This window comes from Pongo abelii, chromosome 6 (genome assembly GCF_028885655.2).
Source record: "Pongo abelii isolate AG06213 chromosome 6, NHGRI_mPonAbe1-v2.0_pri, whole genome shotgun sequence".
NCBI lineage: Eukaryota > Metazoa > Chordata > Mammalia > Primates > Hominidae > Pongo > Pongo abelii.
This window is the reverse complement of record NC_071991.2, coordinates 40,515,156-40,543,148: the sequence shown is the minus strand read 5'-3', so window position 1 is coordinate 40,543,148 and position 27,993 is coordinate 40,515,156. Positions and strand designations below refer to the sequence as shown.

General features: G+C 51.2%; 2 protein-coding genes across 2 annotated transcripts in view; one reads left to right on the top strand and one right to left on the bottom strand.

Annotated features, from left to right (window-relative positions):
* OGDH (oxoglutarate dehydrogenase) overlaps window positions 1-27,993 on the top strand; it is a 481,925-nt gene that overhangs the window by 289,380 nt on the left and 164,552 nt on the right. The window lies entirely within an intron of this gene.
* Window positions 8-27,992, bottom strand: NPC1L1 (NPC1 like intracellular cholesterol transporter 1). Its single transcript, XM_024249897.3, has 19 exons — window positions 27,894-27,992; window positions 25,505-27,030; window positions 23,526-23,626; window positions 22,940-23,112; window positions 22,520-22,648; window positions 21,131-21,313; window positions 20,423-20,537; window positions 20,114-20,241; window positions 18,750-18,887; window positions 18,425-18,514; window positions 8,748-8,938; window positions 8,399-8,523; window positions 7,679-7,805; window positions 7,452-7,507; window positions 3,827-3,977; window positions 3,330-3,561; window positions 2,711-2,824; window positions 2,449-2,611; window positions 8-299 (listed from the first exon to the last, which is right to left on the bottom strand). The coding sequence occupies exons 1-19, from the start codon at window positions 27,945-27,947 to the stop codon at window positions 97-99; spliced, it is 3,999 nt and encodes a 1,332-aa protein (XP_024105665.1). The 5' UTR covers window positions 27,948-27,992; the 3' UTR covers window positions 8-96.

Sequence of the window (27,993 nt, the reverse complement as noted above, 5' to 3'; positions counted from 1 at the left end):
ATTTGAGGAGGGTGTGCGTCAAGGGGCAGTCACAAGGAAGACCCCCATAACCCTTTGGTTCAGGGCCATAGAGCCTAGACAGGGCCTCTGGCTGTATCAGAACTGCCGCCCATCGTTGGGCAAGAAGTTGCTGATGGCACCAGCACCTTTGATAGAACCTTCAAAGCTGTGGTTGACATAGATGTTGTCAGCTGTGGAGACTCGGGAGGGGTGATTTGGGCAGGAGGCCACTATGACTGCTGCCGCCGCCTCCTCAGCCCGCTTCTGCTCCAGTGCCAGAGCCGGGTTGACGTCAGGCCCTGCAGAGAGACAGAGAACCACAGTCAGGGAGGTGGGCAGGGGACACAGGTGAGAAGCTATTCCTGGTTCTGTACAACAAACCCAGGGCAAGAAGGGTCCCAGGGGGGATCTGTGCCATGTGCCTTCCAGGGTCACTATGTTCGCAGCCCAAGCTTCAGGGATGTCCTGGTCCCTCCATCCCCCAAGCATTTTGGGAACCTCCAAGGAACAGCCACCACCTGCAGCTCCAAGGCCCTGGATATCCCTCGTCCAAGCACACCCCACGACTGCTCCTCCTTGCCCCTCTCTTATGTCTCACCCACCACCCCCAGCACACACACTCTACTCCTTCCAAGAGGGTCAGGGAGTCCCCACAAGAGACATGGTTAGGAACCATGGAGCTGTGTGGGCTCCAACCCCTGCTACCTCTGACCAAGTCTGTAACCTGGGGCAGTTGTCTCAGTTCCCTCATCTGTAAAATGGGAAGGATAATAATACCTGCCTTGGGGGTAGTAAGAGAATTACAGACACATATGTTGATGCACAAACACACCCCTCTATAAATGTCCTCTAATAATATTATTACCATCTGGTGGGGGGTAAAATTGAACTCCTCCCAGCTTGCCCACCCTGAGAGCCAGAAACACCTTCATCCTGGGAGGCTCAATTTGAGCCTCCATGCACCTCAGCCTCCCAAAGTGCTAGGATTACAAACATGAGCCACCACTCCTGGCCAGCATTTCAAAATATTAATGAGACCGGGTGCGGTGGCCCACACCTGTAATCCCCGCACTTTGGGAGGCCAAGGCAGATGGATCACCTGAGGTCAGGAGTTTGACACCAGCCTGACCAACATGGTGAAACCTGTCTCTAATAAAAATACAAAAATTAGCCAGGCATGGTGGCATGCACCGATATCCCAGCTACTCAGGAGGCTGAGACAGGAGAATCGCTTGAACCCAGGAGGCAGAGGTTGCAGTGAGCTGAGATCACGCCACTGCACTCCAGCCTGGGCAACAGAGCGAGACTCTGTCTAAAAATAATAAAAATAAAAATAATAAAAATAATTTAAAAATTAATGATAGGGCTGGGCACAGTGGCTCACGCCTGTAATCCCAGCACTTTGGGAGGCCTTGGCGGTCGGATCACCTGAGGTCAGGAGTTCCAGACCAGCCTGTCCAACATGGTGGAACCCCGCCTCTACTAAAAATAAAAAATAAATAAATGAATTAGCCAGGCGTGGTGGTGCGCACCTGTAATCCCAGCTACTTGGGAGGCTAAAGCAGGAGAATGGCTTGAACTTGGGAGGCAGAGGTTGCAGGGAGCTGAGATCATACCACTGCACGCCAGCCTGGGCAACAGAGTGAGACTCCATCTCAAAAAATAAAAATAAAATAATGTAAAGTAAAATAAAATAAATAATAAATTTAAATTAAAATAAAAGCCAAGCGCAGTGGCTCACACCTGTAATCCTAGCACTGTGGAAGGCCATGGTGGATCACTTGAGCTCAGGAGTTTGAGACCAGCCTGGACAACATAGGGAGACCCCATTGCTACAAAAAATAAAAAATTAGCTGGGCATGGTGGTGTGAACCTGTGGTCCCAGCTACTCAGGAGGCTGAGGTGGGTGGATCACTTGAGCCTGGGAAGTCAAGGCTGCAGTGAGCTGTGATCATGCTACTGCATTCCAGCCTGGGTGTCAGAGCAACACCTTGTCTCCAAAAAATATTAATAGTAATAATAGAATGGAACCAGCAATATCAGAATGCTTCACATGTATAAAGGAAGTATTAATATTATTTAGTGAAGCATTTGTTTTAGGCAGGCATGTCTATGTGTGCCCGTGCGTGTCACCTCTCTGTGTAAAATATATTTCTTGCTGAAGGGCATGCTTCAAAGTCAAACAGCAGTGCAGTGAAGATCCACAGTGTACAGGGCCACAGAAACATTGTTTGAGACATACATCGCTGACAAAAAAAGATGTTCACAGCACATTAAATGAACAATAGTAGCTTCCAAGACTAGAATTGCCACATGGTCATAGTCCTAGCTTCTGACATCTGCCAATGGCTTGTGTGCACTTCCTGAGCTTTCATGGTGAGCATGCACTGTTACTGTTGACGTCATCATAATCATGACAGCCTGGTAGGAACAGGCCTGGGCACTCACCCACGTAGCTGAGGATGACGGGCAGGAAGACCAAGCCGTGCAGCAGGCCCAGCAGAGTGATCAGGAGGTTGAGGCGAAAGAAGAAGATCTGAATGAGCTGGGCCTTGGCGAGGCCCAGGACAAGGATGCCAGGCAGGTTGGTCATGGCCACACCTGCAAACACCTGGGGGGGTCAGAGCCAGGTGTCAGGCAGGGCACAGGGCATCAAGCAGGGCACAGGGTGTCGAGTGGGGCACAGGGTGGCCCACTTCTCCCCACTCACCGCACTTCCCATAGAGATGGTGGCCTCTTTGGCCCTCTCCAGCCAGGTGGGCTTGGTGCTGATGGCAAAGGAGCGGGTAATGTGGGACACGAACTCCACAGACATGCCCACTGCCTATGGGCAGAGAGGGGGCATAAGCCAAGAAAGGCAGATGTGGGGAAGGAATTGGGGAGATGAGGCCTCCACCAGGACCAGTGTGGGGCAGGCATCTAGATTCTAGACAGAACTGGGAGTATTTGGCCGGGTGCAGTGGCTCATGCCTATAATCCCAACACTTTGGGAGGCCAAAGTGAGAGAATCACTTGAGCCCAGTAGTTTGAGACCAGCCTGGGCAACAAAGTGAGACCCTGTCTCTACAACAAAAATTAAAATATTAGCTGGACGCAGTGGCACGTGCCTGTAGTCCTAGCTACTTTGGAGGCTGAGGTAGGAGGATCGCTTGAGCCCAAGGGTTCGAGGCTACAGTGAGCTGTGATCATGTCACTGCACTCAAGCCTGAGCAACAGAGCAAGACCCTGCCTCTAAAAAAAGAAAAGAAAAAGAACTAGGAGTATTCTATGAGGCTGGATCCCCAACCACCCCTCTAGGGGCCCCCTGGTGCCTGTGTCTGCTGGGTTACCGAGACCAGGTTGATGAGGGACACAGCATTGTAACTGATGCCCCACAGGGCCATGAAGCCGATGGTGTCCACGAGGATCATGACAATGGAGAGCAGGTTGAGGAGGCCGGAGCGCAGGTCCAGGCCCAGCAGGAGGCAGGAGACAGCGAAGGTGGGCACAAGGCAGAGGCTGAGCATGAAGAGCCCCTCAGGGAGGATGGTCAGGTACTGCTCATAAAACACATTGGTGATCCTGCCAGAGTGCAGAGCATGGTCACAAGCTCAGGCCTCTGGGGCCCTCAAGGTGGGTGGGATACCCCACTTCAGAAGGAGAATGCTGAGGGTCAGGCAGGCTTATACTGGGGTGCAAACCAGCCTAAGAAATAGGCCCAAGGCTGCAGCCAGAGCCTTCTGACCTAAAACTGGTCCTCATCTCATGCAACTCCTTGCAAGCCCTCCAGCCTAACCTCCAGCAACCATCCCCCACCTCCCTCCAGCCCAGCCACTCAGGTCCTCACGTGTAGGGGAAGACCTCAAAAGCCGGGTCTGTCCCAGGCACTTTCCGCAGGTCAGCAGTGATGTTGGCTGCCAGCTCTCGAGCTGCCCGCAGAGCTTTTGTGTAATCCTGTGAGTTTTTCAGGGGCTTGTGATATGCCATGAACCTGGAGGCTGGACAGCCATGGCACACAGAAGATGGAAGAGCAAAGGTCAGAGCCCTTTCCAGGACACCTTCAGAACACCGCAGACGCAGTGGCACAGGCATGTGATCAAGCTGGGTTCAGGGCTCTGCAACTGCCATTTGAAATTCTTAGTAAATTTTGTGCAAGAGGCCCATATTTTTGTTTTGCACCAGCCCTGCAAACTCCATAGCTGGCCCCACTGCTGTGGGAAACCCAGGCCTGACCTTTGAAGAGTGAAGCCTACAGAGATCTCCCTAGTGAATCGAGATTCTTCTCTGTATGGTTTCAAGATATGCACTGGATTTTTAAAATTAACTTAATTGGTTTTTAATTTGCGTATTCCTATAGGAAAGGACTAGAAAGGAAGACAGAAAAATGAGAACGGTTGGATTATTAGAGCTGTGGCTTAGGGCTCCTGCCAGATAAAGGTTATTTCTTAATGACTTTTAAGAAATTAAGGTTATTGGCCGGGTGTGGTGGCTCACGCCTGTAATCCCAGCACTTTGGGAGGCTACGGCAGGCTGATCACCTGAGGTCAGGAGTTCAAGACCAGCCTGCCCAACATGGTGAAACCCTGTCTCTACTAAAAATGCAAAAATTAGCCAGGCGTTGTGGCACACCCCTGTAATCCCAGCTACTTGGGGGGCTGAGGCGGGAGAATTCTTGAACCCAGGAGGCAGATGCTGCAGTGAGCCAAGATCATGCTGCAGCACTCCAGCTGGGCAACAGAGCAAGACCTCATCTCAAAAAAAAAAAAAAAAAGAAGAAGAAGAAATTAAGGTTATTAAGACCTTTATACAATAAAGGGTTTTTTGTTCTTGTTTTTGTTTTTGTTTTCGAGACAGAGTCTCACTCTGTCACCGCAGCTGGAGTGCAGTGGTGCGATCTTGGCTCACTGCAACTTCTGCTTCCCGGGTTCAAGTGATTGTCCTGCCTCAACCTCCCGAGTAGCTGGGATTACAGGTGCATGCCACCATGCCTGGCTAATTCTTGTATTTTTAGTAGAGACAGGGTTTTACCATGTTGGCCATGCTGGTCTCAAACTCCTGACCTCAAGTGATTCGCCGGCCTCCGTCTCCCAAACTGCTGGGATTACAGGTGTGAGCCACCGTGCCTGGCCCAAAAAGGTTATTTCTTGGCGACACTCTGCCTCTATTAATAATACAAAAATTAGCTGGGCATAGTGGCACGTGCCTGTAATCCCAGCTACTAGGGAGGCTGAGGCAGGAGAATTACTTGAATCCAGGAGGTAGAGGTTGCAGTAAGCCGAGATTGTGCCACTGTACTCCAGCCTGGGTGACAGAATGCAACTGTGTCTCAAAAAAAAGTTATTTATTTATTGTGTACAGTGAGCATGTGTATCTGAAAAAGAAACAATAGTGCTACATAGGTGTGGAGAAAAAAGAAGAGAAATGTTCTTGGATACATACAATCTCAGAGCAGGGGAGGTGCCTGGAGAACTTCCCACCAGGCCTCTGACCACCTGGAGGGTAGTTCACACACAAATGCCCACCCCAGCCCAGCAATCCCGGGTCTGCAAAGTCTTGGGTGAGGGCAGAGAACTTGCATTTCTTTTTTTCTTCTTTCTTTTCTTTCTTTCTTTTTCTTTTTCTTTCTTTCTTTCTTTCTTTCTTTCTTTCTTTCTTTCTTTCTTTCTTCCTTCCTTCTTTCTTTCTTTCTCTTTCTCTTTCTTTCTCTCTCTTTCTCCCTTTCTTTCTTTTCTTTTCTTTTCTTTTCTTTTCTTTTCTTTTCTTTTCTTTTCTTTTCTTTTCTTTCAATATCTGGCTTTTTTGCCCAGGCTGGTCTCAGACAGACTAGACTCCTGGGCTCAAGTGATCCTCCCACCTTGGCCTCCCAACGTACTGGGATTATAGGCGTGAGCTGCAGCACCTGGCTGGAACTTCATTTTGGACAATTTCCAGGTTATGCTAATGCTGCTGGCTGGGGGACCTCACTTTTGGGAAGCACTGCTCTAGACTAACCTAGTGTACGCACGAGAAGACAAAGGTCAGAGATGGTGCAGACTTGCCCCCGGTTATGGGGGCTTGGCTCTACTGTGTGCTCCTTCCAGGCCCTGCTCCTCGTTCCCTGACTGACACACCCACTCCCATCTGTCCACACCAGCCCCACCACACTGGCCTCACAGAGCCTGTTGTGCTCAGGGACTAGGGCCGGGCAGGGTGCATTGCCCTTCTGGGAACATGGGAACTTCATAGCTGGAAGGGTGGGGTGAGTGAACTTGAGGCAGCTTTCAGCCAGCAGTTCAAACTATGAATTATTTCAGTACAAAGAGATCATCCTTCAAAAGCTCCCCCACCCACCGACGACCCCCATGTCCGTCTCCAGCACAAGCTCCCTTAGGGCCCCTACACCAAGCATGTCTGCACAGAGCTATGGCCAGCTCCTTTATACAGATGGCTGTCTCGTTCTGCCATCTGCTGTATGAGCTGACAGCATGTTGTGGGTCCTTTTCCTGTCAGTCCAACTGCATCTCTCTTGTTACTTTTTTCTTTTTTTTTTTGGAGAGAGGGTCTCACTTTGTTGCCCAGGCTGGAGTGCAGTGTTGCGATCACAGTTCACTGCAGCCTCAACCTCCCAGACTCAGGAATTCCTCCCGCCCAGCCTCCTGAATAGCTGGAACTACAGGCACATGCCAGCACACCCGGGCAATTTTTTAAATTTTACTTTGTAGAGGAGGCCAGGCACAGTGGCTCATGCCTGTAATACTAGCACTTTGGGAGGCCAAGGCAGGCATATCACCTGAGGTCAGGAGTTTGAGACCAGCCTGGCCAACATGGTGCAACTCCGTCTCTGCTGAAAATACAAGAATTACCCAGACATGATAGCATGCTCCTATAGTCCAAGCTACTCAGGAGGCTGAGGCGGGAGAATCGCTTGAACCCGGAAAGTGGAGGTTGCAGTGAGCCAAGATTGCACCACTGCACTCCAGCCTGGGCAACAAAGCGAGACTCCATCTCAAAAAAAAAAAAAGAGGGCCTCCCTAATGTTGCCTGGGCTGGTCTCAAACTCCTGGGTTCAAGAGATCCTCCCGCCTTGGCCTCCTAGAGTGCTAAGATTACAGGCGCCCAGCCTCTTGTTACTTTAAATGACTGCTAGGATTGTGCTGTGCCAAGCATCCTAATTCATTTAGCCAGCTGCCCTTTGGGTGTAATTTGTGCTGGTAAGAAAGGTGCTTAGCCAGGGTGCAGAGAACTCCCAAGTATGGTATCAACTGCTGAATGAATTCCACAAACTTAGCACTGACCATGGGCTTGGGAGTGAGAGAAGGGGTGAAGTCTGAGATGTGGAGTTGGGAAACAAGACCCCTGCTGACAGGGCCAGCGCAGTTAGAACCTCCTGACAAAGGAGGGAGACAACATGTGACAGGCTGTTCCCTAGGGTTTTCAGGGGCCCTCCAGAGCAACCGATTTATGTCCTCCCCTCCAGGCAAGGCCATGCTTACCTAAAACCTGGCCATCTGAAGTCAAGTTCACAGAGGTGCTGTATGCTGCCAGGCCGCTGCAAGAAGGTCAGGGCAAAGGCTTAGCCAGGGACAAAGCTCCTTTCATCTGCCCAGCCCACAGCCACCCCAGAGAGGCCCCTGATAGCCTCCTTCTGCCTCTCTATATTCACCCCCATCCTGGGTCCCACATGTCTGTCCTCCCCAGCAGAAGGCCCTCCCAAGCTTACCCTTTGGGACATTTGATGTTGGGCCGGTCGCTCAGGAACCAGGGAAGATACTTATGGAACTGCTCCACCGAGGGCCTCACAGAGCCCATCGTGATGCTCATGCAGTTCTTTAGGCAGTTCAGAGAGTCTGCAGAGAAAGCAGGGGTCTGGGCAGTGACACCCCAGGGCCAGCAGCTCCTGCTTTGTGCCCCTCCTTCCCCAACAATCCCATCAAAGGTCCCGGGCACTCCAGCCTCAACCAGTCACTTCTAGGGGGATTTGCATTTGTCATTTGTGGGAGAAGTTCTCCTCTTGGCTATAGAAACTGTGGGCACCTACAGGCAGAAGGGGAAAGGAAGTTTGGGGCAGAAAAACAGGCCCCACAAAGGCCTCACCACCTACAAATGCCACTGCTTTGGGCGGCAGGGCCATGTGCTAACCTCAGCAGCTCTCCCCTCCTGACTCCCCACTGCCCTGCCACCCAGGAGCACCACGTGCTCTGAAAGTGGGGGCACAGTACACAGCAGCATACATGTGTGATGCCCACGGGCCAGCACGGTCACCCACACAGGTGCTTCTCACAGAGTGCCTGTCCCTCAGGCCACGTCTGCACCCATGCCCCCGACAGACCCTGCAAGATGCGTGGGAGAGGTTGAGGGAGCCTCTCCAGTCCTCTCCTTTCTGTTGCCTCAGTTTGCCCAAGCTGTGGTGGACAGTGAGCCCCCATGGCCCCACACTCACTGACGGTCGAGGGGCAGAACTTGTCCTTATTGGGGCCAGATATATAAAGGCGGCAGCAGGAGGATGGGGTCAGCCAGTCAATGAAGTCATCCACCCAGGAGGAGGCAGGGATGGCCAGGTAAGACCTAAGGGGCAGGTGGGAGGAAGGGTGAAAAGGCCAGCTGGGCAGGGTGGTGGGTCCTTCTCGTGGCCCAACCCCCACGCAGTCCTCCCCAGGCATACAGCAGCAGGGCAGCAGGGCAGCAGGGCAGCAGGACAGGGATAGAACAGGCAGGAAGAGGGGACTGGAGAGGACTGGGGGGACTCAAACAGGGAGTAGGCCGGGATTTGGGGTGGGCCAGGAACTCACTGCTCAGGGAACTCTGTGGCATACTGGATCTTCTGGGTGAAGGAGAAGTTGTTGCAGCCTGCACTGGAGCAGATGGCATTCATCCCAGCCTCGCTGGAGAAGTTGTAGCCCGAGGTGGTAACAAAGTACACCGGGGCCCCCACCTCGAAGTAGCGGTTCAGAAAGAGGAAATAGTCAAGCAGGTACGAGTCCTAGGAGTGGAGGAGGGTCAGTGAGCTTTGGTTCGCTATGCACACCCCTAAAGGGCTCACTCCAGCTCACACTCTTGAAGGTACACACAGAGGTACATGCTAAAAGGCACATGCTCAGAGGTCCATGATCAGAGGAACACACAGAGGAACATGTTCAGAGGTACACATGCAGTTACACACTCAAAGGGATGTGCTCAGTGGGACACTCAGAGATATACACGCAGATACATGCTTAGAGGTACACAGAGGTACATGCACACAAGAACACAAAATATACACAGAGATGTACATACTCAGAGGTCACACACAAGGTACATATAGAGAAGGACATGCACAGACACACACACTCAGGGGTACCTTCAAGATGTATGTGCACTGTACAGTTACACCGGAACAGTTTTCAGTGCACCCACAGATGAACATACTCCAGGGTTCACAGAATAGGTACAATCACAGGTGCAAACAGAAGTACACTTATGCAGGTACAAGCACAGAGCAACACCTATCACCTCACATGAACACACACTGACACACACAAACATGCACAGACACATAATTGTACCCCTTCCTATCACCCCCAATTTGGCACAGCCACAGTCTAACAAGCTGGCCTGTGACAACGGCCCATATTTGTGTGCACATATAAATGTCAGTGTGTACACCCTCAAAGCCATGCACCAGCCATCCTCTTGGTCTGCTCCCTTCTATAACATAAAGGCTCAGAGTGACATTAGGGAAAATGGCACAGTAGGAAGTGTCAGGAATCTCCCTCCCCACCTAGACAACAATTTGTCTGGTATAACTATTTTGTTTTTGTTTTGTTTTGTTTTGTTTTTGAGACAGAGTCTTCTGGGCTGGAGTGCAGTGGCGTGATCTCTGCTCACTGCAACCTCCGCCTCCTGGGTTCAAGCGATTCTTGTGCCTCAGCCTCCTGAGTAGCTGGGATTACAGGCACGTGCCACCGCTTCCAGCTGATTTTTGTATTTTTAAGAGAGATGGGGTTTCACCATGTTGGCCAGGCTGGTCTCAAACTCCTGACCTCAAGTGATCCACCCGTCTCGGCCTCCCAAATGGCTGGGATTACAGGCATGAGCCACCATGCTGGACCTAGTGTAACTATTTTGGAACTCTGGAGTCTATTGAGGGCTGGAAGCTTCCAGGATAAGGCTTGGACAGTAAATTGTGGTTAATTTCAGGCAATCTCAGCTTTTAGTACAGTAGCAGCTACCCATTTGCCACTCCCAGCCTCAAGGCATGCAGCTGTGTATGCTTTCCAGAAGCAGCTTGTACACAGCTTGCAGGAGCCAGGTAGGCAAGGACACCATCCACCAAATATCAGCTGGGCATGATGGCTTACACTTGTCATTTCAGAACTTTGGGAGGGCAACCAGGAGGGTCACTTGAGCCCAAGAGTGGGAGACTGATCTGGGCACATAGAGACACCCTGTCCCTACAAAAAAAAAAAATACAAAAGTTAGCTGGGTGTGGTGGCACGTGCCTGTAGTCCTAGCTACTCAGGAGGCTGAGATAGGAGAATCATTTGAGCCTGGAAGTTTGCTGCTGCAGTGAGCTATGATTGCACCACTGCAATCCAGCCTCGGCAAGAGAGCCAGACCCTGTCTCTAATAAATAAATAAATAAATACATTCAAATATCAAGGATCTGAGTTCTGATCATTGATCATTACTTCTGATATTGGTGGTACAGATACACAGGCAGGCAGCCACTATTGCAACTCCCACCACCATTGTTGCAACCACCTCCACATCTTACTAAAGTGACTTCCAGGAGATTTAAAAAGTAAGCACCTATCCCCCACCCCTTCATTTTTCCCTTTTTCTCCTTTTGGGAACCATACATATAAGGACAAGGACATTCAAAAGCAACCATAAATATAGGGATATTTAGACAGACACCACACTGCATAAATGCTCAGAGAAAAATGCAGTCTCAAAAATACCTGAGAAGACATTAACTCTGCGCCTTTGGCTGATCCCCAGCACAGAAACACCAACAGCAATAAATAAAATAAAGCAAGCCCTGGGAAAGAAGGAGAATCTGATCTCCAGAGCTACCACATTATAAGAATCAAATGTCCATTTTTCAACCAAAAACACACCAAGAAAAAGAAAAACACGGCCCATTCAAAGGGAAAATATTAACCAACAGAAACTGTTCCTGGGTAAAACCAGACAGCAGAGTTACTAGACAAAGACTTCAAAACAATTGTCTCAGCCAGGCGCAGTGGCTCATGCCTGTAATCCCAGAACTTCAGAAGGCCAAGGCAGGCAGATCACATGAGGCCAGGAGTTCAAGACCAGCCTGGCTAATATGGTGAAACCCTGTCTCTACTAAAAATACAAAAATTAGCCGAGCATGATGGCAGGCACCTGTAATCCTAGCTACTTGGGAGGCTGAGGCTTAACCCCAGGAGGCAGAGGTTGCAGTGACCCGAGATCACACCACTGCACTCCAGCCTGGGTGACAAAGCAAGACTCTGTCTCAAAAAATAAATAAATAAATAAATAATAAAATAAATGAATAAAACAATTGCCTTAAAGTTGCTCAAAGAGCTAAAAGAAAACAAAATCAAGGAAATAATTTATGAACAAAATGGAAATGTCAATGAGGAGGAAACATAAAAAGGAGCAAAAAAACTCTGGAGCTAAAAAGTACAGTAACTTAAATGAAAAATTCACTAGAGGGATTCAAAAGCAGTCAGAAGAAAGAATTAGCAAACTGAAGATAAGACCATTGAAATTACTGAGTCTGAAGAAGAGAAAGGAAAAAAATAACAAAAGTGAACAGAGCAGAGCCTAAGGGACCTGTGAGACATCATCATCATCAAATAGACCAAAATATGCATTGTAAGAATTCCAGAAGAAAAGAGAAAGGGGAAGCGAGATTATTTGAAAAAATTATGGCCAGAACTCCCCAAATTTGATGAAAGACATGAATATAAACATTCAAGAAACTCAATAAACTCCAGTAGGGTAAACTAAAGAAACCCACACCAAAGGATATTATAATTTTTTTTTTTTTTGAGATGGAGTCTCACTTTGTTGCCAGGCTGGAGTACAGTGGCACGATCTCGGCTCACTGCAACCTCTGCCTCCTGGGTTCAAGTGATTCTCCTGCCTCAGCCTCCCAAGTATCTTGGACTACAAGTGCTCACAACCATGCCCAGCTAACTTTTGTATTTTTAGTAGAGATGGGGTTTCACCACGTTGGCCAGGATGGTCTTGATCTCTTGACCTTGTGATCCACCCACCTTGGCCTCCCAAAGTGCTGGGATTACAGGCGTGAGCCACTGCACCCGGCTGGATATTATAATTTAGCTGTCAAAAACCAAAGACAAGCCAGGCATGGTGGCATATACCTGTAGTCCCAGCTACTCAAGAGGCTGAGGTGGGAGGATTGCTTGAGCCCAGGGTTTCAAGTCCATTCTAGGCAACATAGCAAGACCCTGTCTCTAAAAAATAAAAATAAAAAGTAAAATAAAATAAGTTTTTTAAAAAATAGAAAATATTGAAAAAAAAAAGAAGTGACTTGGCATATGCAAAAGATCCTCAAAAAGATTATCAGCATATTTCTCATCAGAAACCTTGAAGCCCAGATGGCAGTGGGTTTGTAAATTGAAAGTGCTGAAGAATGCTGGGCATGGTGGCTCATGCCTGTAATCCCAGCACTTCAGGAGGCTGAGGCAGGTGGATCACCTGAGGTCAGGAGTTTGAGTCCATCTCTACTGAAAATATGAAAATTAGCCAGGCATGGTGGCACACACCTGTAATCCCAGCTACTCAGGAGGATGAAGCAGGAGAATCACTTGAACCTGAGAAGCAGAGGTTGCAGTGAGCTGAGATCACGCCACTGCACTCCAGCCTGGATGAGAGAGTGAGATTCTGTCTCAAAAACAAACAACAAAAAAAACAAGTGCTGAAGAAAAAACAATTGTCAATGAAGAATCCTAATTCCAACAAAACTGTCCCTTAAAAATGAGGGAGAAGGCCAGGCATGGTGGCTCATGCCTGTAATCCCAGCACTTTGGGAGGCTGAGGCAGACAGATTATTTGAGGCCAGGAGTTTGAGACCAGCTTGACTCACATGGTAAGACCCCATCTCTGCTAAAAATACAAAAATTAGCCAGGCGTGGAGGCATGCACCTGTAATCCCAGCTACTTTGGAGGCTGAGGTAGTAGAATCTCTTGAACCTGGGAGGTGGAGGTTGCAGTGAGCCGAGATCACACCATTGCACTCCAGTCTGGGCGACAGAGTGAGACTCCATCTCAAAAAATAAAAAAATAATAATAAATAAAAATAAGGGAGACGCCAGATGAGGTGATTCGTCCTATAATCCCAATACTTTGGGAGGCTGAGACAGGAGGACCACTTGAGCCCAAAAGTTCCAGACCAGCCTGAGTAACATAGTGAGACCCCCATCTCAAAAAAAATGTTTTAATTAAAAAATAAAAATCAGCCAGGCACAGTGGCTCATGCCTGTAATCCCAGCACTTTGAGAGGCCAAGGCAGGTGGATCACCTGAGGTCAGGAGTTCATGACCAGCCTGGCCAACATGGTAAAACTCCGTCTCTATTAAAAATACAAAAATTAGCCTGGCATGGTGGCATGCACCTGTAATCTCAGCTACTCAGGAGGCTGAGGCGGGAGAATCACTTGAACCCAGGAGGCGGAGGTTGCAGTGAGCTGAGATCACGCCATTGTACTCCAGCCTGGGCGACAAGAGTGAAACTCCATCTCAAAATAAATAAAAAATTTTAAAAAATTAAAATGTGGGTGAAATTAAGACACTCTCAGATAAACAAAAGCTGAAGAAGTTCATTATCACTAGACCTTCCCTGAAAGAAATGCTAAAAGGAATCCTGTAGGTTGAAATAAAAAGACATTAGACAGGCTAGGCATGGTGGCTCATGCCTGTAATCCCAGCACTTTGGGAGGCCAAGGCGGGCGGATCACCTGAGGTTGGGAGTTCGAGACCAGCCTGACCAATATGGAGAAACCCCATCTCTACTAAAAATACAAAATTAGCCTGGCATGGTGGCACATGCCTGTAATCCCAGTACTCGGGAGGCTGAGGCAGGAGAATCACTTGAACCCGGGAGGCGGAGTTTGCAGTGAGCTGAGATCACACCATTGCACTCCAGCCTGGGTGGGCAACAAGAGCGAAACGTCTCAAAAAAAAAAAAAAAAAAAAAAAAAAGACATCAGGCAGTAACTCAAAGATGTACGAAGAAATAAAAATCCCTTGGCTAGGCATAGTGGCTTATACCTGTAATCCCAGTACTTCAGGTGGCTGAGGTGGGAGGATCTTTTGAGGCCGGGAGTTTGAGGTTATAGTGAGCTATGATCACACCACTGCATTTCAGCCTGGGCAACAGAGCAAGACTCTGCCTCTTTAAATAAATAAATAAATAAATAAATAAATAAATAAATAAATAAATCCCTGGCAAAGGTAAATGGGCAGTTATAAATGTTATGATTTACAACTCCACCTTTTTGTACATAATTTAAGAGACTCATGCAAAAAAATCATTAGCCTATGATTTTGGATACATAATGCATAAAAATACAAAAGTTTTTGAGACATAGTCTCGCTCTGTCGCCCAAGCTGGAGTACAGTGGTACGATCCCAGCTCACTGCAACCTCTACCTCCTAGATTCAAGCAATTCTCATGTCTCAACCTCCCAAGTAGCTAGGTTTACAGTTGTGTGCCACCATGCCTGGCTAATTTTTGTATTTTTAGTAGAGATGGGGTTTTGTCACATTGGCCAGGCTAATCTTGAACTCCTAGCCTCAAGTGATCCAACCACCTCACAAAGTGCTGGGATTATAGCCATGAGCCACTGCACCCAACTGAAAAATATAATTTTTTGAGACAAGGTCGGTCTCTGTTGCTCAGGCTGGAGTGCAGTGGCATGATCATAGCTGACTGCATCCTTGAATTCCTGGACTCAAGCAAGCCTCCCACATAGCTGGGACTACAGGCATGTGCCACCTTGCCCAGCTAAATTTTAAATTTTTTCTAGAGATGGGATCTCACTGTGTTGGCCAGGCTGGCCTCAAATTCCTGGCCTCAAGCAATCCTCTTGCCTCCACCTCTCGAAGCATTGGGATTACAGGCATGAGCCACCATGGCTAGCTCAAGATATAATTTTGTGACATCAATAACTGAAAGGGAGGTAAGATGGAGTTGTTATAGGAGCAGAGTTTTTGTATGCTATGGAAACAAAGTTGGCATAAATTTAGAGTGTTATAACTTCAGCACATTTAACATAATCCCCATGGTAATCACAAATAAAATTAGCTGTAGACTATGCACAAAAGGAAATGAGAAGGAAAATGTAAAATTTCACTAGTAGCAATCAACTAAGCACAAAATAAGTCAGTAATGCAGGAAATGAGAAATAAAAAAGCTACAAGGCATATAGAAAACAAATAGCAAAATGACAGCAGTAAATCCCTCGTCATCAGTAATTACTGTAAATGTAAATGGATTAAACTCTCCAATCAAAAGAGAGTAGTAGGACCAGGTGTGGTGGCCCACGCCTGTAATCCCAGCACTTTGGGAGGCCGAGGTGGGTGGATTACTCAAAGTCAGGAGTTTGAGACCAGCCTGGCCAACATGGTGAAACCCTGTCTCCACAAAAAATCCAAAAAAATTAGCCAGCCATGGTGGCATGCACCTGTAATCCCAGCTACTCAGGAGGCTGAGGCAGGAGAACTGCTTGAACCCGGGAGGTGTAAGTTGCAGTAAGCCGAGATTGCTCCACTGCACTCCAGCCTGGGTGACAGACCGAGGCTCCATCTCAATAAAAAAAAAAAAAAAAAAAAAAAAAGAGAGTGGTAGAATGGATTAAACACACACACACACACACACACGATCGAGATTGTGAGAGTCAGCATACTGTGCCCTAGGCAGCCCCCATCTGCTCAAAAACAATAAAACGTGATCTAACTATATGCTGTCTCCAAGAGACTCACCTTAGATCCAAAAACACAAATCGATTGAAAGTGGAAGAACGGAAGAAAGATATTCCATGTAAATAGTTACCAAAAGAGAATAGGGGTAGCTATACTAATATCAGACAAAATATACTTTTTTTTTTTTTTTTGAGACGAATCCTCACTCTGTTGCCCAGGCTGGAGTGCAATGGCGTGATCTCAGCTTACCGCAACCTCTGCCTCCCAGGTTCAAGCAGTTCTCCTGCCTCAGCCTCCCAAGTAGCTGGGATTACAGGCGTGTGCCACCATGCCCAGTTAATTTTGTATTTTTAGTAGAGATGGGGTTTCTCCATGTTGGTCAGGCTGGTCTCAAACTCCTGACCTCAGGTGATCTGCCTGCCTCGGCCTCCCAAAGTGCTGGGATTACAGGAGTGAGCCACCACTCCCAGCCAAAAAAATAAATATTGTATGAGTTCACTTACCTGAGGTGCCTAGAGTGGTCAAACTCATAGAACAGAAAGTAAATGGTCCGGGAACGGTGGTTCTTGCCTGTAATCCCAGCACTTTGGTAGGCCAAAGCAGGCAGATCACAGGGTCAGGAGTTCGAGACCAGCCTGGCCAACATGGCGAAACCCCATCTCTACTAAAAATACAAAAATTAGCTGGGTGTGGTGGCACACACCTGTAGTCCCAGCTACTCAGGAGGCTGAGGCAGGAGAATCGCTTGAACCTGGGAGGCAGAGGCTGCAGTAAGCCGAGTCCGTACCATTGCACTCCAGCCTGGGTGACAGAGCAAGACTCCATCTCAAAAAAAAAAGAAAAAGTAGAGGCCAGGTGTGGTGGCTCATACCTGTAATCCCAGCACTTTGGGAGGCCAAGGCCAGTGGATCACCTGAGGTCAGAAGTTCAAGACCAGCCAGGCCAACATGGTGAAACCCCATCTCTACTAAAAATACAAAAATTAGCTGGGTGTGGTGGCAGCCACCTGTAATCCCAGCTACTTGGGAGGCTGAGGTAGGAGAATCACTTGAACCCGGGAGGCAGAGATTGCAGTGAGCCGAGATTGCACCATTGCACTCCAGCCTGGGCAACAAGAGCAAAGCTCTGTTTCAAAAAAAAAAAAAAAAAGTAAATGGTGATTGTGTCAGGGGCTGAGGGGAGGGGAGAATGGGGAGTCACTGTTTGTTGGGTAAAGTTTCAATTTTGCAAAAAGGAAAGAGTTTTGGAGATGGATGGTGGTGATAGTTAAATAGTATGAGTGTACTTAATATCACTGAACGGTACACTTAAAAATGGTTACAATGGTAATTTTCTATTATGTGTATTTACCACAATAAAAAATGGAAAAAAATGATAAAATTTTTAGAAGCAGTAAGAAACAAATGTCCCCAACAGAAAAATAAACAAAAGACATCAACATAAAACCTCAGCAGGGTCTGGCGGCCCATCACGTCCTTCCTTCTTGCTCTTGGGGCAGTAGAGACCCTCTTCACCTCAGCCCCGTGACATAGCCCCCAGGACTTCTGCAGGTGGCAGGTTCATTCTGTGACTCCTCACCTGCTCTCCCTCCATACGGTCACCCAAAGTACAGTCCTGAGCCATCTGCTCTTGTCCTCCCTCACCTGGCTTCCAGGACCCCAGGCCAGTACTGCCTAACACACCTACCCCAGCCGCACCCCACTCAGCCCTGTTGTGGGCTCAGGCCTGGCTGCTTCCACTGGGGCTCCTGCCAATGCCCAGACCCTTGCCCAAACCTCCATCACAGTTCCCTAGATGGGACCTAGACATCGAGTCCCCTTGATGCCCTCCCTCTCCCTAGAGCTTGCTCATGCAGTCTGACCGTGTGTCTCAGACTTTGTTGTCTGTGGCTGCTTCCTCTTGGCCACCAGCCCATGGCCACCACTGATGCATATCCAGAAAAGCCAGGTCCCCAGCCTTGGCTGATGCATTGTGCCTGTTGGCCCACACACTTACTGGTCCAGGCTGGGCAATCAGCACTCTCCCCCACCAAGCCCTTGGCCTCCAGCTCGTCCCACCCCCACAGTCGCTGCCACGCCCAGGAAACACACCTGGGCTCACCCCAGCCTCCCACTGGCGAGTCTGTCATCAGTTTCCTCTGAAAATCCTATGCGACCTTGGAGGTCCCCTCCAACCATGGGGCTTTCCTTCCCCTGAACCCCTGCCCTCCCCGGGCTTCAGGCCCAGAGAATTCGCAGGGCTGGACACTGGGCAGGCACTCAGCAAAGTGGCAGTCATTCTTTGTGGCCTGCCGTCTCACATGGACAGCCATCCGATGCCTGGGCCATCTCTCTTACTGTGGCCTGGGGCTGGCACCTGGCTCTTGTGCTGTTCATACACGAATGTGGCTTCGCTCCCCAGGACTGCTGGAGATGCCTCCAAAGCAGTGAACAATTCTGCACCTCTGGCCAAGCCCCTGGCCGGAGACCCCCCACCCATCCCTGCTGGTTGCTACTGCCCCTCCCCAAATCCCAGGGACCTAAGAGTTGAGAAGGGCCTGGGCTCACCTTGGGCAGGGCCAGCTCCTGGTCCAGTCCCACGCTGATGTGGCACATGTAGTAGAGGCTCACTCCAAACAGGGCGAGAAACAGCAGCAACTGAGAAAGGACCTGCTGCATGAGACCACCCTGCCCAACAGCCGTCCCCCAATCTCCCCACAAATTTATGTCAGTCAGGGTGTCATGGGCAACATTCTGGAGTTGAGCAGACTTGCGTGCCAGCCCCAAGTATCAGCACTTGGGCCTAGGCAACCTCCCCACTTCCAAACCTGCTCTCCCAGGGCGTGGTCCCCACCTAGTTCCCCTGCTCTCGTGTGGTTCGAGGCCCACTCACCACAACCCCTCGAGTGATCCAGTGCAGCAGGAAGGGGGCATAGGCCTTTTGGAAGAAGCCAAGCAGGAGCCCCTCTCCCTGGCCAGGCGGGGGCAGCTCCCGGGGCTTGACGCAGCAGCAGACGTCCAACCGGGAGGCCTGGAGTGGGAGGCAGCCCCTCAAGGTAGTCCCAGAGCAGACAAGACCCCAGGGACCACCTTCCTGCCCCCAGGGAGTGTCACCTTCTGTGGGTGGCCTGTGCCAGTGCCCTCATGGAGACATACCAGTGTGCTGTTTTCTTTGCTTTTTTTTTTTTTAATCTTGATAAAATATCTTTAAATTTTACACCATCATGGGAACCAACAGATCAACTCCTGTTGACCTCTCATTTATACAGCTGACTCGTGAACAACACGAGTTTGAACTGCCTGGGCTCACTAATCCCTGGATTTTCTTCCACCTCTGCTGCCCCTGAAACAGCAAGATCAAGCCCTCCTCTTCCTCCTCTTCCTTCTCTTCTTCAGCCTACTCAACCTGAAGATGACGAGGATGAAGACCCTCATGATGATCCACTTTCACTTCGTGAACAGTAAATAGATTTTCTCTTCCTTATGATTTTCTTACTAACATTTTCTTTTTTCTTGCTTCCTTTATTGTAAGAATACAGTTTATAATACATATAACATTCAAAAGATGTGTTATCGACTATTTATGTTATCATTAAGGCTTCCAGTCAATAGTAGGCTAGTAGGAATTAAGTTTAGAAGGGTCAAATGTTACATGCAGACCAGGCATGGTGGCTCACGCCAGCACTTTGGGAGGCCAAGGTGGGCGGATCACCTGAGGTCAGGAGTTCGAGACCAGCCTGATCAACATGGTGAAACCCCTTCTCTACTAAAAACACAAAAATTAGCCAGGTGTGCGGAAGGAGGGGGCCTGTAATCCCAGTAATCGGGAGGCTGAGGCAGGAGAATCGCTTGAACCCGGGAGGCAGAGGTTGCGGTGAGCTGATATCACACCATTGCACTCCAGCCTGGGTGACAGAGCGAAACTCCGTCTCAAAAAAAAAAAAAGTTACATGCAGATTTTCAACTGCTTAGACAGTCGGTGCCCTAATCTTCACATTGTTCAAGGGTCAACTGTATTTTATTTCTCAACCTCATGCACTTTAGGAGGTTTGATTATATTTTAAAAATTGTCAAAACAAATTTATTTTTCTATAGGAAATTGGAGAATACATGGCCTAAATATTACCCTCCTGGGACAATGCCCCTGTCCCCCACCCCATTCTCTGGGCCATCTCTGTGGTGGTAAAGACACTCCCTCTCCCTGCCATGGTGGGAACCCAGGGGCAGGTCCCTCAGTACTGGCCCAGCTGCCCCTACCTCCTGCCTCTTGCTGTCCAGGGAGAGCAGGGCCACAAAGGCTGACATCTGCAGGAGGAAGTCAAGGATCACTGCAAGGCCAGAGGTCAGGGCGAAGGTCCGCACAGCTGGCATGGGGGTCAGGGCCCCTGTGAGGGAGCAGAGGGCTGTCAGGGCACCCTGGCTTCAAGGGCAGAGTGGGAGCCGACATTGACAGGGTGCAGGGGGAAAGGGGTCTGCACTATACCCACTGCCCTCTGGGAACTCCTAGGCCCCGGCACTAACCCAGCAGGCCTAATGCCAAGTGGGGAGGGTCTGACCCAGGCTCACCTAGGAAGAAGCAGATGGCCTCAGAGAGGCTGCACAACAGCATGCTGGGAGCCACCCTGCCTAGGGCTCGCCCAATGTGGACCTCTCGTGGCTCCCCAGGCCTCCGGGGCAGCCTCTGTGTGGGAACAGCAGGGATAAGAGCCAGGGCCCTCCAAGGGCACTGCCCCTCAAAGGCCAGCAGGGAGCTGGCAAGTGCCCAGAGCTGCAGCCAGGCCTGAGGAGCTGCTCTGACCTTCCTGAATCATCAGAGACTCTCATATTCTCCACGGCCAATGTTCTTCTTCCAGGGTCTGGCTGGGAGAAATGCTTGGTGCATTCGAGATGTCTATAGCATCCCTGTTCCAAGCATTGTTGGAACCCTAATTGTTCACCAACAGGGAGAGGTGAAATCGACTCTGATTTATCCTTACCATGGAATGCTACGTAGCAGCATAAAGACAGGAGGAGGCTGTAATGTACTAACATGGAGAGGTTTTACTAGACATTGCAAGGGGTTAACAGAAAGCTAATTCCAGATGGTAGAGGCAGGATGAAGTCATTTATGTCAACACACTCTAGTTTCTACAGATATTGTAAACATGAGTGTCGATGAACAGAAAGAGTCTGCAGGGAGACCCAGCAAATTCACGCCAGAGTCCCATCTGGCCAGGAGGTGAGGTTGGGAGAAGAGTGGGCAGTTGGGGGTGTGGAGAGCTCCTCCCTTCTTACCTGGTACTCGAGAACAAAGATGAAGATGTTATCAGCCCCCACGGACAGCACCAGGAAAGGCACCACTTGCAGGATGACCAGGGAGGAGCGGACACCCAAGTAGCAGAAGAAGCCCATGGCAGCCATGACTGCTCCCAGGACCACGGCCACCCCGCCGAGGCCCAGCGTGGCCTTGGAGTCCACCTGCAATGCAAACAGGCTCAGCCCCCTAGCCACCTAGCACCTACCCAGTATGTCCACCAGCCTCAGCTAGGCGAGACAACGCAGCTGGCAGGCACCCTCAGTGCCTGCAGGTGCCCGATACTGCCCCCAGTGGTGAGGAGCTCACATCTCACATTAAAGCCCCTCTGCAGAGCCATCCTACCAAGGGCAGGTCCAGGAAACCCAAAGGCATGGGTGAGCCTACTCCATCTTCCTTGAGCATGCATTGCAAGAGATTTTAAGTATTAGCTTTGCATTTGGGCAAGTGAGGGTATGGCATGTAACAGACAGAAAACTGCTCTTAGGCCAGGTGTGGTGGCTCACACCTGTAATGTCAACATTTTGGGAGGCTGATGAGGAAGAATCACTTGAGCCCAGGAGTTTGAGACCAGCCTAGGCAAAAAGCGAGACCCTGTCTCTACAAAAAACAAAAAACAAAAAAAATAGGTGGACGTGGTAGCTCACACCTGTAATCCCAGCACTTTGGGTGGGCGGATCACCTGAGGCCAGGAGTTCAAGACCAGTCTGACCAACATGGAGAAACCCCAACTCTACTAAAAACACAAAATTAGCCGGGTGTGGTAGCACATGCCTGTAATGCCAGCTACTCGGGAGGCTGAGGCAGGAGAATCGCTTGAACCTGGGAGGCGGAGGTTGCAGTGAGCCGAGATGTGCCATTACACTCCAGCCTGGGCAACAAGAGCAAAACTCTGTCTCAAAAAAAAAAAAAAGATAGCTGGGCACAATGGCATGTGCCTATAGTTCCAACTACTTGGGAGGCTGAAGCAGGAGGATCACTTGTGCCCAGGAGTTTTGAAGTTGCAGCGAGCTAAGATCATGCCACTGCACTCCAGCCTGGGCAACAGAGCAAGACCTTGTCTCAAAAGAAAGAGAGAAAAAGAGAAACAGAGAGAGAAAGAAAAGAAAGAGAAAGAGAGGGTAGGAGGGAAAAGAGAAGAGAAAAGAAAAGAAAAGCAAAGAAAAGAAAAAGAAAGGAAAAGAAAAGAAAATCGCTCTTGACCTTTCAGCACAGAACACTTGCAAGAGGTATTACCCTTTGGGGCAGCCACTTGGGTGTGTCCACTTTGCTGTTCTGAGGTGCTCTGGTTAGGAAAGTTGTAGAAAGCCTGCTGAAGATGCCTGGGGTCCTGGGCTAGCCCACCTAGCTGTGTCCCTCCCGCTTCTCACCATCACTCGGCTCCAGCTGGAATAGCTGCCCAGGGCCAGAGAGATGTACAGGAATATGACAATGTAGCTGGTGGCAAAGATGGGCAGGTCTTCAGCTGTGGTGCGATTGATCTCGTCTTCCAGAGAGCGCTGTGGACACACACCCGACCAGCCGCCACTGACCGTGCCTGCTCCAGCCAGGCCAGCTCTCAATAAATAGCTCGGTCACTGGGCACTAATTGTGTGTTGTGTCACAGGGCCTGATGGCCCCCTATAATCGCTGGCGAGGCTACAAGAACAGCCATCACAATCACCCCGTTCTGAGCAGGCAGCCACTGCCCAGGGTCACTTAGGAAGGGCCAGGGCCAGGATGGGGACACAGGAACTGACCCAAGACCACCTGGGTTGCACCCCCAGAGCCAGGGACCCTGCAGCCCCTACCTCAGCCATGAACGTGACCTGGAACATGCCAGCCGTCTGACGCTGGAAGGCTCGCATTTCCTCTAAGAAGGCCTCCTCCCACAGCTTGGCCTGGGCCAGACGGGGGTCCCCGGCAGGGTAATTGTTGAGGGAGAACGTCATGATCAGGGCCTCCGCCTCAGAATAGTCCTTCCCTGGGATAAGAAATACTCAGACCCTTCCTGCTGCACCCGTGCCTCCCTCCCCCTCCAGCTGCACCCCAATATTCCCTCCCCATATCTAGCTGCACCCCTCACATCACCCCTTGCTCCTTCTCCCCCACTCCTTCCTCATCTGATACATGGCCTTACCTCCTACACCCCACTTCTCTCAGCCAAAGGCAAGACCTTTGGGCTCAGGCAGAAAAACCAGACTGCCTGAGTAACACTACGAGAAGATAAAAGAGATGGCAGAGAGAGGAGACAGGACAGGGTTGGCCTACAGCTTCCAGAAGCCAGGCTACCCCTAGGCTGCGAGAATCCCCAGCACCGCTCCCATCCTCCCGTCTACGGTTCCTGCCCCAATACTGCATCTTCCTTGGCTTCCTCTCAGGGCCCACTTAGCTTACCTTTGTACCCCCCAATGGCAAGGAAGGGGAAGACAGGGGCCCCGTAGTCAGCCATGCAGCTCAGGGCCAGGGCTGTGCCATCCTTGAAGGTGAGCGGGGCACTGGAGGGAGATGACCACAAAGGGAAAGGGCCTTTCCTGGCCCTGCCCAGTCCATATGGCCCCTCCCTTCCCCTCCCACCCCAGACCTACAGCACTATGGAGGGTGAGCTGGCGGGGTGGGGGACACTGGCTGCAGATAGCTGCAGATAGCCCAGCTATCTGCATTTAGGCCATTTAGCCATTTAGGACCCAGCTGAGTGGGTCCTAAATGGCTCCCATCCAGCAAGATCTCCTGCAGGCCCCCGCCCACGGAGTGAGTTGGAGCTGCCCTGAGTGCCTTCTCTGTGCCAGGCAGGGGCTGCTCCAGGCCCTGTCTCTCTGAGCCTCTCATGTCTCCACACACTAGCCTGACCTTCCTGGCTCTGACATTATCTGATTCCGGATTGAGCATCACACCTGAAGTCCCATGAGGGTGGAAGAGCTGGGATTTGAGCCATGGGGTCTGGCATGGGCAGTCTCAAACGTTGCCCTCTCAGCCTCCTTCTCCTGCCCAGGGCCCCGCAAAACCCTCTAGGTATTGAGGTCAGATTTGGAACCCTGGAGCCCAGGAGCCAATGTTTTCACAGTTTACTAGACTGGTGCCCTCAGGCAAGTCTGTAGGTCCTTCAGCTTAGCCCTTTCTGCAAAGCCCATCATTGTGAAGATGCAGTGGGACACCTGAGCAAAGCTCTCTACCCCCCCTCTCAGATCTCAGCAAGCGAGTGCTGGTTGCTGTGTGACCTTGAGCAGCTTACCACACCCCTCTGAACCTCAGTTTTCCTGTCTGTAAAATGGAGATAATTGGACCACCCAAGAGTTGTTGTGAGCATCCGTAGTCAAAATAAAGATAATACCCTATAATGGACTATAAAGCTACCATCAGACATGAGTCTGAGGTCAGACCATGATGCCTCTCCAGAGCAAACAATGGCTCCTCTCGTTCCTGCTATTTCCAAGAGACAGCCCTTGGGTTCCTGGCACAGACACTCTGGGAAGCAGCCCAAACTTGGGGCCCAGCTGAGGGATGCAGAGCCAGGTAGCGGGGGACAGAAAGTGTCAGCACTCTCTTCCAATCCAGTGGTTCTCAAAGTGTGGCCTGGGGCCCTTAGGCGTCCTGGAGACCCTTTCCAGGGTCTGTAAGGTCAGAACTGTTTTAATAATAACACTAAGATGCTATTTGCCCCTTTTAACTCTCATTTGCTCTGGAGTACGGAGTACTAAACGTTCGTTTTGAGGACCTCTGCTCTACTCCAACCTCAAGGAGCCTCCACTGCCACAGCCCTGCTGCTGCCCTTGGCTCTTGGCCCCCTTGGCCCAGCAGCCTTCTTGGCATCTTGTTGGCAGCACACCAGAGTGGACAGAACCAAGGATCGAACCCCAATCAACAGAAGTGTGTGTGGCTGTGGCCTACCCCAGGACACCCAGCCCAGATGCCTGAGACCAGCCACGACCTCTGGCCTGAGGGCACCTTTTCCAATGCATACCATGGTACCTCATGGGCTACCGATGGCCCTACGGCACCTGGCACAGAAACAAGAAGCAAAACAAAGCAAATATAAATATGTGCTCTGCCAATCAGACTCCTCTGTCAGACTTAAACCAAGAGTGTGGCAGGGAGCTCCCACATGTCAAGAAATCTGCAGAAAGACAGAGTGGACTCGGGGTTGAAGGGCCAGCGATGGCCACGCACAAACCTGCAGCCATGAGCAGGAACTCTCACCAAAGGAAATGGCGGCCGGACGAGGGGTAGAGATAATCATCTGGGCAGCCCCAGGCCACAGCCATAGGAATAGCTACCTCTGGTCCTTCAGGACCAGCTGTATGCCAGGCCAGGTTCCCAGGAGGCCATGGCAGCCCAGCCCCAGCCCACTCCTCGCTTGGGCCCCACCATGGACTCACTTGGCACAGTACAGAAAATGGTCCTTCCAGTCGACTTGGGAGGTCTGCCCCATCAGTGTCTGGTTGGCCGTGAGCAGCAGGAGCGTGCGGTTGTTCTGGAAATACTGCAGGAGGCTGTTGATGCAGCAGTCGTAGAGACTGGTATTGTCCGGATTGAGGGGGGCATAGCAGATGTCCTGCAGGGAGATGTTGCGCTGTGCTTCGGGCGACCATACCTGGAGGTGCCGCAGCCTCTCCTGCAGCTCTAGCAGCTCCAGCAGCAAGTCCAGGTCCAGGATCCCGCTGAAGTTCTTGGGCCCCAGCAGCAGAGAGTCATACCTGTAGCTGGACCGGTTGGGAGCTGTCAGGATCACCTGGTTGGTTCGGAAGAAGGGGCCGAAATGCTGGTCATGGAAAGCCTTCTCACTCCGGGCTTGGCTGTTGGGGGCCGACCACAGCTCCACGGGGTCCGTAGTGAGTTCTGTAAAGACCAGGCCCGCTGCCAAGGCCACCACCGGGATGACAGATAGCACCAAGATGGTCAGAGGCCACGAAGCCACCCACGTGCCCCAGCCCTGGAAGAACTGGCCAAGGAGGGTGTGGGTGGAGAAGCTGAGCTTGTCAGAGAGGCTGGTGCCCTTCTTGGGGTCCACCGTCTTGCTTTTGTCCCTGGCGGGGGCCACACAGAGTCCCACAAGCAGGATGGTGACCACAGCAAAGACAGAGCAGAGGATGATGATGAGGACCAGACTGCCCGGCATCCGGCCCAGGTAGAAGGTGGAGTCCAGGGCCTGGGGATGGGCTATGGCAGGACAGGATGCAGCACAGTCCTGGCAGGAGCAGGCCGCCATGTCGTCACCTTGGGACTCATTGCAACGTGCAACCCCCTCATTCAGAGGCTGAATCCCACTCCCCACGACCTCGCCGGGCTCCAAGAGGTGGAAGGTGATGTCCAGTGGGGCCAGACCATTGCCTGTATCTCCCTGGAAGTTGAGCCAGCGCTGGGCATTGCAAAGGGCAGAGCCATACACGCCACACATGGTGCCCACAGCCAGCGTGGCGGCTGCAGGGACGCGTACACGGCTGCAGGAGTCATAGCTCTGCTCGGCAAAGCTATGCTGGTAGAAGGCCTCATAGGCCACCACAGCTGGGAGTTGTCCAGCCCCTAGCTGGGCTACGCGGGTCACATTGATGAAGAGGCTCTGGTTGGGGCTGCACGTGTTGTGGCAGTGCAGGTTCACGAAATTGTCAGAGCAGGCTGGGCAGCGGGTGAGGAGGGCCTTGGTGACCGACATACTGGCTTCCAGTGATACCAGCTGCTTGGCGGAGCAGCAGGCTTGGGTGTTGGGGCCGGTGTAGAGGCGGGGGCAGATCTTCTGTAATAGGATCAGGTGATCACCTGTGATCTTGCGGGCCGGTGTGTTGGACAGGCAGGACACGTTGGAGAGTGTCATGAGGCTTCCAGACAGCTCTGGGTTCTTCCCACATTCGTCATAGAAGGCGCAGTAGCCAGGCTGGTGGATGGGTGTGTAAGGCTCGCTGTGGGCCTGCAGAGAACAGCAACATCACGCGTGGGCCCTGATACAGCTGGGTGCCATCCAGGCAGCAGGCAGCCAGGGAGGGCGTGGGGGTAAGAAGGACATGGAGCAGGGGCAGGGAAGCGGGGAGTGTGAGGAGTAGGAAGCCTCCTGGAGGCATGTGCCAGCCAGCCAGTGTTGGAGTGACAACACTGGCCTTTCTTCCTGGGGGTGGCCTGATAGACCTGCAGCTTAGGAAAGTCATGCCGGAGAGGCCAGAGATGGGTAAGGAGGCAAAGCTGACTCCAAGGTCCCGGGCTCTGCCCATGTCGAAGTCAGCCTGAGTCCCCACACTGTACACCACATCCAGAGGCCAGGGTCTCTCATGGAGAGTCTGTTCAGGAGGCCCCCCGGCTCCCACCACCACCACCACCACCTGCTTGAGGCCAAAAGCTGTCACCCACCTCCCAGACACAAAGTGAGCGAGGAACTTAAGAGGCGCCAGCCCTGGATCTTCTCCCAGCCTCCAGAGTGCTCAGTCCTCCCTAGGTGATGCTCACCAGGTAACCCCATCCCAGCACCTCCTTTCCTCAGACCTCTCTTAACTGCAGGCCTGGGCCCCACAGTAGGGCCAGTGACAGGAGGGACTTGGAGCACCCCAGTCCAGCAGCCTCTTTCACCCCTGTGTGCATTCAACCCTGTAACCTGGAAACCCTCCACCTGCACCCCTCCTCTGTGGGGCCTGGCATCCCTCATGTGTCCAGAGACTGGCCCAGCCCGCAGGCCCTGAGGCTCCCTTGCTGTCACCCAGTAACGCTCGCCTGGTACACGGCTGGCCCCAGGGTCCCTAACTGGAGGCTGCAGGGGAGGGGGAGCCAAGCCCTGGGACTCACCAAGCGCAGGAGCAGGGCCCACAGCAGCCAGCCCCTCAGGCCGGCCTCCGACATCCCGGGTCTGGGAAGGGGTCAGCAGGGAGCCAGGCCAGGCCTCAGG

Excerpts from the sequence above, each read along its gene's own strand:
- NPC1L1 (XM_024249897.3), bottom strand. The coding sequence starts at position 27,947 with ATGTCGGAGGCCGGCCTGAGGGGCTGGCTGCTGTGGGCCCTGCTCCTG. Across the intron at positions 18,888-20,113 it reads TGGACAGCAAGAGGCAGGAG|GCCTCCCGGTTGGACGTCTG; the intron begins GTAGGGGCAGCT and ends CTCCCACTCCAG. Across the intron at positions 8,524-8,747 it reads GCCACAGAGTTCCCTGAGCA|GTCTTACCTGGCCATCCCTG; the intron begins GTGAGTTCCTGG and ends CCTGCCCCTTAG.